The sequence below is a fragment of the Barbatula barbatula genome, assembly GCF_947034865.1.
Source record: "Barbatula barbatula genome assembly, chromosome: 7".
Lineage (NCBI taxonomy): Eukaryota > Metazoa > Chordata > Actinopteri > Cypriniformes > Nemacheilidae > Barbatula > Barbatula barbatula.
In genome coordinates, this window is record NC_136770.1 from 24899632 (window position 1) to 24916348 (window position 16717).

Consider the following 16717-nt stretch of genomic DNA (forward strand, 5'->3'; position numbering starts at 1 on the left):
TTGAGAAACATTCCAGTAACTGTGACAGTAAAGGACTTGAGATCCAAACCAGTTCACGTGAATCAGTTCAAATAGAGCCAGAATCCAGACCTGTCGTCCTGTTCAACGCATGCACATTACCCTGAACAAGCTGATATCTATATATAAATATATCGGTGTTTTGTGATACACAGTATTATGTTGACGGTTCATTTGCGTTCTTTTCATTTTTACCAGACGTTTGGTATTCTTGGTGTTTCTTTATCCTTTAGTAACTCTTTAGTATGCGAATGAGTCTGGATTGATGTAAAGGGGCCTATCTTTACTATATAGTCTAGTTAGTTTAGCCAAGAAAAAAAAGACCATCTTATCACAATTTAATTTATGTAAAGAAGACGGAATTACCAAAGTATTTGTGAATGTCTAAGTTAGTGTATTTAAAACTGTCGTTCTAATGAATTCAAAAGAAGCTTGAGGGGTCTGTTGTGTTTTATATCAAATCATTTACCCCGGTTACATACTCATGCTTTAAACACACAATCTGGCAGCTATATGTTAAGGGATGTTTAACGAAAGTGCTTATGGTTGACAATTTATTTTATATCAGGATGAAATGTATAAGAGATATTGAAATTTCATTTAATGAGGTTTAAATTCTAATCGGACTAGATGAGTTCTTGCATTACATCTTGGATTCTAGATGCATTTTGTAGTGATATTAAATATATTTTAAAAGATGACATAAGCAGAGTTAAGGTCTCTTTCAGGTCCCTCTGGCTTGTTTTTCATTCATTTAAAATGAACCCATTTTGTACTTGCATTTGAATGCGGTTGTGTTTCTGTGTAATTTCAGTTTGTGTGTTTGTGCGTGTACAGTGATGTACACCGTAAATCTGGGACCATGGATCCTGTAAATAGAGCAGAAACCGCGTTGTGTTTATTTTTGTGTCGGTGCAAGTTCAATATTTTAAAAAGATGATAAACGATGAGTATTATCTATTATTGTGTGTCACGGTACATCAAGAAAATAATGTAGTTTTCGCTTACATTTCCAATGCTTTCTCTCTGTGGCTTCTGCAGAACTCACTCCATTTTATAGATTTGTCAGCACAAAATGCAATAAACTACTACCATTTTATTACGTGTTATCTGAGCACACTTTTATTTCAATGACTGCTTTTCCCACAGGAACATTTTGGAGTTGACTGAGTTTAGTAAGAAGTAACCTTGTCTGAAATCACTAAAGGTGAAAACACTGAACACACACACAGAGTAAAAATCTTGCTCCCCATGACCGAATAGATGTTAAGCACAGAGAATTGGTTGAAATTGTTTCATGAAAATGTCACTTATGTCAAAATGTTAGTATTTAAAAATGAGTTTATTGAGTCAGAAGTTGGCTAGTATATACATTGTGCAGATTTTATATAAAACAACAAAAATATTTCAATCTACAAGATGCAGCGTTACACAATGAATTACGTTCAAAAGGTGTTCATCTAACTCGTCAATGTATCAAAAAGAAAACCTGTAAATTATGGATTTCACCTCTGACTTCACAGAAAACATTTCCTATGACAAAGAAAAAAATAATTTATGAAACTGATTGTTGTGAGATTTTTAGTAATGACGTGAATAGTGAGACATGGGCGGCAGACCCTGATCCATCCCCTGAGGCGCTGACCTGGGTCCCTGACCCATCCCTCCTAAATTCACCAGGTGGTTGATAGGGTTACTCTGGATGAGTGTATCCAGTGCTTTCTGCACGCTGGGGTTATCGAAGTTGATTCCTGTACCCGCGGGGACCGGCGGCCTCGAGGGACCCGGCATCCGGCTCATAGGAGGTCTCGGGGCGGAACGAGCGCTCATCATGCTCTGCGGCTGAACGACAGCTGTTTTAGGCACACCGCCCACAGACAGAGACGACTGGAGCCCTGTGTTCTGAGGTCCGAGGGAGGACGTGTAACCCTGCGGCGGGGCTGCGGGAGCCGGGCTTGGGGCCGCAGCGGAACTGCCGCCGCTGTTGAACATGCTGAGGATTTTGGCCTGGAGTTCCTGCTGTTGACTGTTGGTGGAGGCGGGAGCAGAAACCGGAGGCAGGTGACTCGAGTGCATGTACGCAGGCTGAGCAGGAGCACTTAGAGTCTGTGTCGGCTGTGCTGGATCATGAGTGACAGCTGCTGGGTGCAGTGCTAAAGAGAGAGAGAGAGAGAAATACATTTATTTATTGGACAAGAACGCACTTTTGAATCACTTGAATAAAACACGCATGTACGGGGATGCACTGATAACATTTTATTACGACCGAGTGGGAGTACAGAGTTTTTGTGGTACTCGTGAAAAGGAACAGGTGTCTGTATCGACAACACAGTGAGACCGATAAAAATAGAAAAGCTTCTTAATGACAAACAATTCCACCTTAAATACAAATAATGAATAATAAAGTCAGATGTGCCTTTCAAAGCAAATGTGTGTCAGCTTTGTCACATGAGGTCTTGGTCTTTAGTATCCATATATTGGTGAGTCTCGTATCAAGCCCTAGTTACAAGCCATGTTGGTTTTTGCTTCTCTCTCTCACATCTCAGGTTATATACAGAAATCATCACTTTCCCAACATTTTAAGAACTCGTGACCACTTCAAGTATTAATCATACATTGGCGACACTTTAACTTACACTTACTATATAATGACGTTAATATGGCACAACCAAACACTCTTAATTTGTGATGGCGCCTTATTAATGCAACATTATTCAACATTATGAGACGGACCTCAGCCACGGTTCCAAATCTTTGGGGGCACCCTGGTTCGATAAACATTAGAGTTCGGTTCTTTTTGGTGCTGTGAAAATGGTCCGCTTATAAAGAGAGGTATTTGCCATTTAAGACTTTAAGGGCCTTGTTTTTCACCTCATTTATTTATCAACTTAATAAATTGAAAGACCCCGCAACACCCTGCACCTGCAGTCAAGTGATTTGCTTCTAGTGTCAGTAACTCACCTGCAACTGTAGAGCCGCTGACAAGACGATCACGTTTCTCTCTCAGATAGTCGATCAGCCTGGTTAACTCCTCTGGAGTCATAAACCTGAGATAAAGAATGGATTATCCATTAGATAAATAACTCGTTGATCAATGCCTAGTAAAAATAGTTAAAAAAACATCTTAGCTTAATGTGTGCTACAAAATCAATCAACAGCCATTAGTCACTGGGGGTTTCATTGACTAATATTCTGTACATGTCTCAATTATTTTCACACAATTTGTTCAACCTTAGAAACCTAGAAAAATAATGGGCGTCTGCACCAATTTGTATAATAAATGCCAAAACCAACTCCATAGAAATGCTTTCTGCATGTCAGCATTTATCCAGGGAAACTTATAGAAAAGTGCGATTTAAGATCTTCTTTAGAATACATTTAGTTTGTGATGAATCATCATTGGAATGCTTATTTTGGGCAGAAATTTGTGTGTCCGCAAACTTAGGGAATGAGACCCAATATGTATATTTAAAGAAACCGTTTGTTTGTGTGTGTTGACCCACCTGCCCTCTGTCAGCAGCGTGATGTGAGTCAGAAGAGCTGAAGGATGTCCCTCCCTCTCATGTTCCCTCATCAACACATCATCGGCCATCTTGGCGGCCTTCCTGGCAATCTCGTCTCTTTCTTTGGTGCGGTGTTCAGCTTTGAAAGTGTCAAAGTTGTGTGCCACAAGGACCATGGCATCCTGCATTGGCATGTTCCTGTGTTCTGCAACATGACATATATTGTGGTCATCAAAGACTCGATACCAAAGTACAGATACAAGACATACAAATCTTCACGAAACAAACATACCTTGTGGGGTCCCGAACAAGATGTTGACCGTACATGAACGATGCACTTGGTGCTGTTGGGTGATGATGATGGCGAAGGGCGTCCGAGCGCGACTCACGTCCTCCAGAGCTTGAGTCAGGGACACTTCTGTGTTGAGGAAGATGAGATCTACCACCATACCCAGATCACGTACTTTCCTGCCCACCGTCTCGGCATATTCCCTGCACACAAACACCCGCCACATGTAACGCTGCATTCGAGAACACCTGCTCATGATAAAAACATGTTTGAAAGACTCACTTTTGTTGTTTGTTGACAACTATGACAGAACAGTCCACGGGTCTTTCTGCGTCGTAGCGCCTCTGCAGCTCTTCATAATACTGACGGTACAGCTCATTCCTCCGGCGCTCCTCCGGGCGTACACGCTCCTCTGCAAAATCACAAGCAAACCTCAGGAAACCAGAATCCAGTTCATATCAATTATTTAAGTACCTACATTTCAACAAACTAAGAATTGACAAATCTCTGTGATTTCGAAACCGCTTAAATATCAGACAAACCTTCAGACTCTCGTCTCCCGTTCCACGGTTCCCTGTATCGCTCGGGGTACGGCTCCTCCTTCTTCCGATAGTAGTCATATTCTCCCCTGTAATATTGATCATAACCTTCATCTTTATGAAAACATAATCTTGTTTAACTGAAAACCCTGGTTTTAAGTGTGCACCTGTAGTGAGGATCTTTCTCCCTGCCCTCGGAGCCCCTGTATCGCTCATCATCATCACGCTCACGAGGCGGACCGGGCCGCTGCTCACGGCTGTGTTCTCTCATCTCGCGTCCATCACGGTGCTCTCTAGAGTCTCGTCCGTGCACCGGCGATCGAGAGCGCAGTCGAGGCTCACGACTTTCTCCGTACCCGCTGGCCGGTCTGAAGACAAAGCATGTCAAGTCGACACAGGCCAACGAGAGAAATAATCCACTCAAAACAGACTACATTTATGAAGTAATAATACAGTATGAATGTTCAATGTTTAAAGAAAGACACTCGAAATAAACAGACTGTAAAATTGTAATAACTTCTTAGAGAAAATATGCTGTTAAAGGACTGGAAAACACACAAGATAGATCACATGTGTGTTGTAGTTGATATTATGGCTCCGAGTATGCTAAAAACCATTGTGTTTTAGGACAACTAGTTTTCATCGATGGAGACCACAGAAATGAGCAGGTGGTGTCACATGAATCGTAGAAAATGAAATAATGCTCTCGAAACGCACGTTAGATTACGCAGATGACAAGAGTTTTTAACCTTTTTGATTTAAGCCTTTCAAAGTTTCCATTTCGTATCCGAGCAAGCTTCAGATCGAACAGCACTGAAAGAATTACAGAACGATGAGCATCCGGCGTAGACACATTTATTATTATTATTATGATTTCAAATGCGTTCTGTTGTCTTTTATCGCTGTGCATCCGGTGCAGACATGGTGTAACATGAATTTCTCTTTAAATATTGAGAACAAAATTCCTTTACATTATCTTAGTTTTTTACAGCAACATTTGGAGAAACCACCATAACGCACCGCACGTAATATTTTTAAATGGTCTTTTAAAACCGAGTCAGTGAAGAGTGGACCAAAAAATGAACGTAATACAACAGGACAGTATTTATTTGATAACAGTTCATTTTCATTGTTCAAACAAATCTATTTGCTTTGTAGGAAATGTTGATTCGCGTTTTGTTTTTATGACGTTTAACGAAAGCGCTGCTGATGTTTCTGTGCAAAGTAAACAGAATAAACAACACACCAAGGAAAATGCACTCAAATGACCCTTTCAACTTTATTTCAGTCAAATCTCACACAACTTAAAAGTGAGAACGTTGGAAGGACGCTTTTTCACCGTCTGAATTCGCGCAGGGGATATTGCTTTATTCTAGTAGTTTGAATGAATGAAGTCCACTGAGGAGTGAAAGTCACGTTACCAGAATGTTTACGGAGGTCATCTTCATTAGCAAGAATCCCAGCCATACTTTACCTGCGTGGAGGGCTCGACCTGGATTTATTCTGTCGTCTCTCCGCTGCCATATTTACATCTGAAAGTAAACCAATCCAAACGTTCAACATGACAGACATTTTTCTGAGCCAAACCAGTTTTTCCTACAGCGAGCGAAGAATTATTATTATTACACAGCATTTCACAATTTTAACAGAAAGGGACTTCAACTGTGCGCCAAATTCACGATCAGCCCCTCAAAAATGCATTGCATTTCAAATAAAATAAATAGAAAGCTACTATAATTGTAACGTGAAGAACAGGAACACCCACAAACTAAAGCCAAAATTGGGCTCATGGGAGATGATGTTTTTAATAAGCACAATATTTTTCTCCAATTTATTTATCTATTTAACACATACAGCCAAAGGTGTAACCAAAGAAATGTCATATACATCCCCCACAAATACAGTCAGCAAAAAGAAGAAAAGCTAAGCACATGCGATACAATCTTTGATTTCAACAAGTTTGAGTGTAACATTTCTCATGTTCAATTCTTTTACAGACTTGATTTGTCCTTGCGTAACTGTAAGCTGAATGACTCTGAATGCGTTCTCGAGTTATACTTTAATGTTTTGAACACTAAATTAGACCTTACCTAGTTTATAACCTCTATAAATTCGACCATTATGTCCGGCTTTAGCGGCCTCAGCATCTTCCACCCGTTCAAACTGCACAAATCCATACCCACGAAACAGGGACAAGGCTGCAAAAAGGAACAATCATTTTCGTTTGCTGCACGAAGACGTGCTTCCGCTGGTGGATTTTTGGCCTACATGTCCCTTTCTTTTTGAAACGCAACAAAACTGATCTTTGACCAAACCTTGCAGAGACCTCACGTGAAATTGTCTAAGCGCAATCTGGAGAAAATGAAGTACGCAACACTAAAATGTGAGATTTTTCTAAACATACGCTACTAACCCTGGATTTTGCCATATGGCCTGAACAGATCCTCCATGTCCTTCTTCGCCATGTTGGCGGTGGGCAAATTTCCGACAAAAATCCGTCGCTCCAGGTCACGCGGATCATTGCTGTTGGTGGTGTATGAGGGTGGCGTACTGCTTCTGCTTCTTCTGTGCGACATGCCTCTATGAGCTTTAGGTTCAAAGGCCCGTTTGCGGAGAACGCTTGCAGTTGATTTTAGATACGAGACTATTCGCTTCGCAGTTTAGCTATTTTTCCCCCAAGGTCTGGAAATTGACGATGCATCAACATGGAAGAAAAGAGAAATTCCAAAGGTAAAATGTCTGGACAGTCAGTGAACACTGAAGAGTTTAGTTTTACAACAGAGCGTCTTGATTCACGTCACATGCAGTGGTTTGCTACCTGAAGCACACGTGGTAGAAGAACACGGCGTAGATGTAATAATGGACTTGTGGATGTGGTTTAGTGAGGTCCTGATCATATGCAAAGGTTCCAAATGCACCCGACCCCATCGCTCATGCAAATAAAAACGTTTCCAACGTAGCAAATGAAACGTCGCCAATGAAAACGAGTTGAAGTTGTCAATAAAGTTGTCGCAACATTATGAAAACGAAGTATGTTTTACAGAGTTTTTGGGACAAACAAAAATGCTCCCGAAAAATCGTAAGCTTTTGCCCGTTTACGAATCAAAAGAAACCATTTAAAAGGAAAATGTCCTTGATATAAGAAACCAGCTCCAATACAGATGCAAACCAATATACATTCTGTATTTCACCTTAAATCTCGAAGATTCGATGAGACCTGGATGAAAATGAACATATTCAGTGAATAAAAACCTTGTCCATTGTGACTCTGGGGGTGTTTTGAGTATCTTCATGAGATAAAGACTCGAGGATTGACCATCAAACAGGTGAACACACACACAACTGGACGAAACCCACCTTAATACTATTGACGTTGGGTTTAAAGAAAACTGTTGCTTTATTAAAAATCAAGTTACATGATCTTCTGTGCTTCCAACGAAAGGGTTTCATAGAACAGAAAGTGGGAAGCGCCGGTCAGTGTTCAACCATATTATGAATACTTTTATCTGAAAACAGATGTCATTAACAGGACAGTCTAATTAAATCACAAGTGCAAATGTATTTTTCAATTCCTGTAACGTAAATTCTGCTTTTGATTTTTAAATATACCCATTTCGGCACATAGAAACTCTTTCTTGCCGCCGTCAGGTGTGTCGCGTTCGGTATCAAAACCACAATAGAAGGGTCGAGTGAGGCTGCACGAGCTCAACAAAACGTCCGCCATTTTGTGATCAAAAAGTGACGTCACGCGACGACATCGTTATTTTCGCGATAAAATGTGCAAATGTGACTGAAAACGAACGTGAAAGCACTCGCTTCCGCGGAAAACAATATCCATGTCCTGAATATCGCACCCGTTCAGACGCTGTTCGTGGGGAAACGAGCGCACTGGATCGGATAAGGGAACCGAAAAGGCGCCATGTTGCTCCATAATCTTCAGTTCACTCGAGCGGTGTTGTTTTTGAAACAGTAGATTCAATAAACGAATATTATGTCCGTGATAAACGTATGCACTGCGCTTTGAGTAACTTCCGTGCGGTCAAGTTAGTTTACGGTTCAAACAACATCTATCATTTATATTATCAAAAGAGTTTAATTGGATCACTGTGGTAAACTCTTACCGTTACCATGGGAAGAGGGAAAAATCCACCGATGATCCCAAAGCGTCTTATTTGCGCAAATAATGAATGTTTAAGTCCAGCTGCAAACCGCATACGAGGAGACAGACAGCAAGCTCAAGTCGCGGCGGCTAGCAGTGGCACTTCCGGTGGCTCAGCCGGTTGTGGCTAGAAGGGATACAGCTACGGCCGAAAGTGACGCGAAACCTCACCATGAAATCGCTATAAATGATATTAGCTAACGCTAACGCCTACATCAACCCTAAACCTAACCTTACAATAAAAGAAATAGTAATGAACTGTTTTCACCGGACAAGAAGTATGAGGTATTGAAGTGCGCATGCGCATTGGCGGTAGCTGTAACCCTTTAAGCCATAAGAAGAGCGCGCGCGCGCGCACACACACAATACAAAGGCTGCGTTCAAATACCCACACTTGCGGTCTTTGCACTTGACCACTTGACTACTTTCATGACGTATTTCCTGTGTACTAGTGGGCGTGAAGATCCCAAGTGAGCATGTATTTCTAGCATGATGGGACGCGCTTGGCAAGTTCAAACACGTAACGTTAATTAACGTGGTGATTATAATTATGTGATAAAAAGAAGTTTTAGCAAAAGCATCATTCAACAACAGTATTCACTAATATAATGTGTAGCACTAGGTTTTACTACGCAATTATATGTAATATCTAAATATAGTCAAGTCAGATTTATTTTGATAGCACTTTATTCGTATGGAATTAAAGCAGCTGTACACTGACAAAAGAAAAACACGTGTTAGCCAAACATAAGGCTTGTTTGAGATGAACAAAATCTGCGCAGAACCGATCACCGGTGATCACCGCGAGCTGCATGCCGGTTAGAAAAGTGTCCGAGTTACGTCCGCCTTGCTCTGACCTCATGCTGACGTGTGCCAAAAAACTCTCGCGACAGCGAGGCGGCTGTGTCGGATTGAGCAGTCGAGCGCAGTTGCTCTCCACCGACTGCGCTACTCAAAAGCATGATGGGAAACGACTGACTGACGACACAGCTTCGTGCTCATTGGCTGATAATGTCAGCTGATATTTTTTTCCCCTTAATTCTAAGAAGTCCATTACCTATAGCCTAATACGATTTACTTTTTTCTATAGTACTTAGTAATTAGGACATGTTTTATTTTTATTTTCTTGGTTTGAAGTGAAGTCCTGTTTGTTTTTTATTTTCTCTTTATTGAGAGATGTGTATTCTCTTTATACATTGACATTTTTGTACAACATTATTCCATTAAATAAATTAGTCAATCCATCAATACATGCATACATCTAATGTGACTGTTTTACAATTAGGCCTCATGTTTGTGTTTTTATCTGATATCTTTATTTGGATATGTCTGATTCCAGGAGTGCAATAAACAAAACCCACACATGCTCATTTCTTAATTTAGAATGTGTTGTTGTTTCATATTATTTTTTAAGAATAATTTGCAGCACACACTTTTCCTAATCATTAAACATGAATTGAAACTTACATTAAGGTGACAAACAATTGTGTAATATATTTATATGGAATATTTGTCATGTAAAAAAGGGATAGTTCACCCAAATAACTTTAATAATAATAAAAACAATTTTCTTTGGTGCTGAATTATCTGCAGTCAGGACTGTTTATTTTTTACTCGACATTAATTTCATTAGATGCAAGATGCAATACCACTCTAGATCAGATAGATTTATATCCCTACCATTTACTGAATAAGCCATTATATAAGTAATGAGCACTGTTCACCTTCGGTGATTCTCCTCATCATAACCATCTTCGTGTAAAAACAGTGGTATTTCAACTGCATCAACTTCGTCCGCGATAAAGAACGCGAACGCGATCTCTTCCATTGTTGACGTTTGCAGTCCACAACACAGCGAGATTCAGGAAGTGTCCGGCTTGCCTGCACTTTTTTTCACTCCTCTCACTGTAGCCGCCTACTCTCACCTATAGTTCAGGCGAGGCGAGGCGCATCTCAAACAAGCCTATTGAATAAATAGATATAACAAAGTAGTTCCCGCAACATCTCGCGAGACTCGGGCAAAAAGTCTCACGATATATCCAGAACGTGATGCATGATGGGATACGCATAGCCCTGAATACCAAAGGCCTTTATAAGAAACCACTTTCATGCACATATATAATTATATTACATTACATTGTACATTATCTTAACATGATTCCTTCTTACAGCATGTAGGCTACATACATACACGTGCCTTTAAGAAAGTCAGAAGGCTGCTGTGACCACTTCAAAAAAGTTACGAATTCTAGGGACGTTCCTAGCAAAAATACAAACATTTGTTATTATGGCCACTGTGCCTTAAAAGCAACTTTTAATCGTTGTAATAATAATTACAATTATGGGGATAAATGTTTTTGATTTTGATCCTATCACAAATTCAAAATACATATGTTTTGAGTTGTTTTGATTGTTTAGCCGTGAAACTAAAATGTGTTTTTATTGTGTAGCAAAAGATGATGTTCATGAAGGGAAAATGCGAGTATTGACTGAGAAAAAGGAAAATTGTAAACCTAAATCTGCGGATGCCGGATGACTGGGAGTGTCCACAAATGGAATGGAATTAATATATAAGCACAATTTCTCACCACACAGTTATTGTATTTGGACATATTAGACATATTATTTAAAAACAAATCGCTATTCTACCATACTTGGTTCAATGGAGGAATTTTGGGTACATTGGGAAACAATGGGTAGGCCTACTTGTTGACACATGCCGAATTTCTTGAACATTTTAAGTTAGCAGTCAAGCCAAGATACTTTGCAATCGTTTGGTGTTTCTTTAAGAAATTACAGTTTCCCTATGGTAATCAATATGGAGGATTTTTGTAAAAGTATTTACATTAATGTTAATAATGCAGTAATAATTGAATTGTACAAGCAATGCCTTATGTTCAGTTTCCTTTCCTTAAGCAAGATTTTTTTGCTCTTTATTTGGTGATATAAACTCAAGAAAGCAAGGAAAATACAGAATAAGTTTTGTGGCGATAATAAAATTAAGGAGGTTTAGTATAAACTGTGGCATAGCATTTATCCTGTTTAAGCATGTTTTAGAAAGGTTTAAAATTGACATTTCATATATCTGTGTATTTTTTAATAATCTATACAAGATTATTTTGGAAAGACTTGGAAAATTATATAAATACATAATTGGGAAGTATATTTGAAATGTAGTATTTTTATGTATTTTTATTTTGAAAATGATAATTTACAAAGTATTGAACAATACATTATACAGTTATTTATTATATTAGGGAAATATCATATACATAAAACGAAGTAGGCCTTATGTAAACTAAACATTTCACATTGTATCAATGATTTCATGGAATTAATGAATAACAAGCAAGCTCTGCAAACGTGCAATAGCTAAAAAGCACTTAACTTTATTTAGTGACACTGTTATATTGTGTTTTTGCAATAAAAAAAAGGAAAAAACACTGATAGTGAGCGCAAAACATTAGCACGCAGCGCGCGTTCAGTGAGAGACGCAGAGACAGCGCGGTGATTTCTGGGATGTGAAGTTTATTTGGTTCTGTCTTCCTCCAAAGACATCACTCATGTGAGTTTCATATTGTTAATATGATACGCGCTGATGGACTGACATTAAATTGTGTCTAATAATAAATGTGTCTAATAATACATCACCTCGAGTTATATCCATAAAAACACAGAAAGCTGAACACCTGAAAGGCGTGTACGGACGCGCGCGCACTCGCGCATGCTCACTGTGTTTTACCGCTGTAAGGATGAGCACTGACAGGTAACGGTTTTATTTGCTGTACATGTGGAATTATAATATACTACACTTGATTTGGTTCGCAGAAATATACGAAGTTTGTGAGTTTTGGCGCGCTCGTGTATGTCATTCATGAGATTTCATGGATTTAATCTGTTATATAATCAGACTTATTCACAGAATTGCATGACCTCATGTTACAGTCCTGCACTAAACATGTATTAGATAGAAGTGTGTTATCATGAAAGATTGTTGCAGCATCTAATACATGTTTAGTGCAGTAACATGAGAGACCATCGTCCACTCACATTCTCTGTAAAGGAGAAGAATGGGTTGATGTGTCAAGTGATTTACATTGTTGATATAAAGTGAATATAATAACAACACAAATGTGTTTTGTGTGTCAGAGAGCAGAAGTTTCCTCTGTGTGAGACTCTACAGGACGCCATCCACCAGGGGGCATCACGAGCTCGAGAGCTGAACCACAAACAACACACACTACACACACTGCAGGTCTCACCGCACGCACACACACACACACATACACACACACACACACACACACACACACAGCAGGTCTCACCGCACGCACGCACGCGCACACACACACACACACACTGCAGGTCTCACCGCACGCACGCACACACACACACACACACACACACACACACACACACACACACACACACACACACACACACACACAGCAGGTCTCACCGCACGCACGCACGCGCACACACACACACACACACACACACTGCAGGTCTCACCGCACGCACGCACACACACACACACACACACACACACACTGCAGGTCTCACCGCACACACACACACACACACACACACACACACACACACACACACATCAGGTTTCAACTACACTCATGCACTCACACACACATCAGGTTCAACTACACTCATGCACACACACACACTGCAGGTCTCACCGCACGCACGCACACACACACACACACACACACACTGCAGGTCTCACCGCACACACACACACACACACACACACATCAGGTTTCAACTACACTCATGCACACACACACACACATCAGGTTCAACTACACTCATGCACACACACACATCAGGTTTCAACTACACTCATGCACACACACACACATCAGGTTCAACTACACTCATGCAAACACACACACACACATCAGGTTCAATTACACTCATGCACACACACACAGCAGGTTTCAACTACACTCATGCACACACACACACATCAGGTTTCAACTACACTCATGCACACACACACACATCAGGTTTCAACTACACTCATGCACACACACACACATCAGGTTTCAACTACACTCATGCACACACACACACATCAGGTTTCAACTACACTCATGCACACACACACACATCAGGGTTTCAACTACACTCATGCACACACAAACACACACATCAGGTTTCAACTACACTCATGCACACACACACACATCAGGTTTCAACTACACTCATGCACACACACACACACATCAGGTTTCAACTACACTCATGCACACACACACACATCAGGTTTCAACTACACTCATGCACACACACACACACATCAGGTTTCAACTACACTCATGCACACACACACACATCAGGGTTTCAACTACACTCATGCACACACACACACATCAGGTTTCAACTACACTCATGCACACACACACACATCAGGTTTCAACTACACTCATGCACACACACACACATCAGGTTTCAACTACACTCATGCACACACACACACATCAGGTTTCAACTACACTCATGCACACACACACACATCAGGTTTCAACTACACTCATGCACACACACACACATCAGGTTTCAACTACACTCATGCACACACACACACATCAGGTTTCAACTACACTCATGCACACACACACACATCAGGGTTTCAACTACACTCATGCACACACACACACATCAGGTTTCAACTACACTCATGCACACACACACACATCAGGTTTCAACTACACTCATGCACACACACACACATCAGGGTTTCAACTACACTCATGCACACACACACACATCAGGTTTCAACTACACTCATGCACACACACACACATCAGGTTTCAACTACACTCATGCACACACACACACATCAGGTTTCAACTACACTCATGCACACACACACACATCAGGTTTCAACTACACTCATGCACACACACACACATCAGGTTTCAACTACACTCATGCACACACACACACATCAGGGTTTCAACTACACTCATGCACACACACACACATCAGGTTTCAACTACACTCATGCACACACACACACATCAGGTTTCAACTACACTCATGCACACACACACACATCAGGTTTCAACTACACTCATGCACACACACACACACATCAGGTTTCAACTACACTCATGCACACACACAGCAGGTTTCAACTACGCGGACACACACACACATCAGGTTTCAACTACACTCATGCACACACACACACACATCAGGTTTCAACTACACTCATGCACACACACACACATCAGGTTTCAACTACACTCATGCACACACACACACACATCAGGTTTCAACTACACTCATGCACACACACAGCAGGTTTCAACTACGCGGACACACACACACATCAGGTTTCAACTACACTCATGCACACACAAACACAGCAGGTTTCAACTACGCGGACACACACACACAGATAAATAAAATATTCATAAGTATGTGTGAATGGAATTGTCAACAGGTTTCATTGTCAGAGATGGAGCAGAGATGCAGGCTTGTGTATTCTGATCTCAAGCACAAGGAGAGAAACATCAGTGTTGTGTTGTGTGATACTGAGAATCTTCAAAACAACATCATGAGTCTGGAAACACAGATACACGACATCCTCCTGGAAAACCTGCAACTCCAACATTCCATAGAGGAGCAGTCGGAAAACTCCCACTCTTTACTCGCGGGGTACACCGTTTACCGGACCAAACTGGAGACGTTTAAGGAGTCTGTGTATGCAGTGGAGAGACAGACAGACGTCTATAAGCAGTTAAAGGAGAAAGAGCTGCACGTGTCTAAACTCACACAAACGCTTGATGAACTCCGAGAAGATTTACAGAATCCTGAAGGCAAAAGTGCCGGTCAAGCACAGGTGAACACAGCTGTCAACTGTGATGTGTTTTATTCTCGAGAGCCTCAACACACAAAACTCAACGGATGATGTATGTATACAAGAATGATTCGTGTTTGACTATCACACAACTATTCATATGGTTTATTTTGCTCTTTCCAGAAGGAAATTGACCTCCTTCAGGCAAACATTCGTAGCAGCAGACAAACCGCGAGGGTCAGAAAAGCTCATCTGAAGAGAGAACGAGAGTCTCACACACAGCTGAGGAAAGATATCGAGGTAAAGAGCGAAGTAAAGAGAAGCGTCATGCCTGAGAATGTGTGAGAGTAACAGACGTCTGTCTCTGCTCAGATTGAGAACCGCAGGTGTGATGCCATCATGAAGAGACTTCACTGTCAGCTGAAGAAAGTTCAAAGCCAACACAGGCAGCTCTCCACTGACGTTACTGACATGAAGAAAGAGCTGGAAGATCTCAAGAGTCAACTGACAGCACGTTCTTAAAATCCCCTTCATCATTACTGCGTACACACCTTTGTGTCCATAGCTTCATAAAACCGTTTCAATGCCAGACTTATTTCAAATGCAGAACACAATGTGATCATTTACAGTTAAATGTGCGAGATGTTCAATAAACCGCAGAAATCAAACGGGAGTGTTGCGAGTGTTTCAACAGAGACGAAAATAAGGTCGATCTTGGATTGGATTAAAGAACGTGTATCTCTTTAAATGTGGAGCAATGAGAGCTCGAGTGAGTGACCTCAGATCAAAAACCAGACCGATTTCTTACAGTAAAAATACAGCTGGACACTGGCTTTGGTTTTCAGTTCCTTTACTTTTATTGAAGTCAATGTGACGCTGTTGTAACTGTCTGACGTCACAATGTCTCGTGTGATTTTGAAGGAAACATGCACAAAGCGTGAGGTCAGAGTTATTATCAGATTGAAGGTGTGATGTGTCCAGATGATCTAGTGATGAAAGTCCCATTTAAATCATTAAATAAGATCGACAGAACTCTCACCATTCAAGAAGGAAGTTTCTGTGAGTTTTGGCTCTTCGGTGAAACACGTTTCACATTTATTTTCACACAGAGCGCGGTGAAACGGAACTGATTCAATCTCTCGATAAGCATTGAGATATAAATGACGACTGTTAATTATCCAGCAAACAAACACAAGAATGGGCTAATAATTCTCTCATAGTGCTCGTGTGACGCTCCTCGTTTCATCATTACAAAGTGCTTGCTTTCAGAGAGACAAAAATACAATTAAAACAAATAAAAAAGCATTCTGAAAATGTTATAAAAAAAGAATGTGGCAAGAACAACACAATTTAACATCACCGGTCCCTAATAACACTGACGTCACA

At 40.7% G+C, this 16717-nt stretch overlaps 3 protein-coding genes across 6 annotated transcripts in view; 1 reads left to right on the plus strand and 2 right to left on the minus strand.

Annotated features, from left to right (window-relative positions):
• Window positions 1-1095: 1095 nt before the first annotated feature.
• Window positions 1096-8910, minus strand: ncoa5 (nuclear receptor coactivator 5). Of its 4 annotated transcripts, XM_079460074.1 has the most exons (11): window positions 8471-8910; window positions 6763-7031; window positions 6440-6547; window positions 5824-5881; window positions 4517-4717; window positions 4353-4438; window positions 4093-4222; window positions 3814-4013; window positions 3522-3726; window positions 2980-3065; window positions 1096-2171 (listed from the first exon to the last, which is right to left on the minus strand). In XM_079460074.1, the coding sequence occupies exons 2-11, from the start codon at window positions 6923-6925 to the stop codon at window positions 1600-1602; spliced, it is 1809 nt and encodes a 602-aa protein (XP_079316200.1). In that variant the 5' UTR covers window positions 6926-7031; window positions 8471-8910; the 3' UTR covers window positions 1096-1599. The 4 variants fall into 4 exon arrangements, with proteins under 4 accessions (XP_079316200.1, XP_079316201.1, XP_079316203.1 ...); XM_079460075.1 differs by lacking the exon at window positions 6440-6547 and having other exon boundaries at window positions 8471-8860; XM_079460077.1 differs by lacking the exon at window positions 6763-7031 and having other exon boundaries at window positions 8471-8606.
• Window positions 8911-14989: 6079 nt separating this feature from the next.
• On the plus strand, window positions 14990-15853 carry ccdc122 (coiled-coil domain containing 122; the record flags this gene model as incomplete). Its single annotated transcript, XM_079461067.1, has 3 exons — window positions 14990-15373; window positions 15515-15631; window positions 15704-15853. The coding sequence occupies 3 exons, from the start codon at window positions 14990-14992 to the stop codon at window positions 15851-15853; spliced, it is 651 nt and encodes a 216-aa protein (XP_079317193.1).
• Window positions 15854-16166: 313 nt separating this feature from the next.
• The window catches only part of LOC306896491 (TSC22 domain family protein 1-like), a 7175-nt gene continuing 6624 nt past the window's right edge, over window positions 16167-16717 (minus strand). The window contains exon 4 of the mRNA XM_079460554.1: window positions 16167-16717. This exon is cut by the window's right edge and continues 427 nt beyond it. The gene's annotated coding sequence lies outside the window, so the exon portion shown is untranslated.

Excerpts from the sequence above, each read along its gene's own strand:
- ncoa5 (XM_079460074.1), bottom strand. The coding sequence starts at position 6,925 with ATGTCGCACAGAAGAAGCAGAAGCAGTACGCCACCCTCATACACCACC. Across the intron at positions 4,718-5,823 it reads AGGTCGAGCCCTCCACGCAG|ACCGGCCAGCGGGTACGGAG; the intron begins GTAAAGTATGGC and ends CTTTGTCTTCAG. Across the intron at positions 4,439-4,516 it reads GAGAAAGATCCTCACTACAG|GGGAGAATATGACTACTATC; the intron begins GTGCACACTTAA and ends TCAATATTACAG.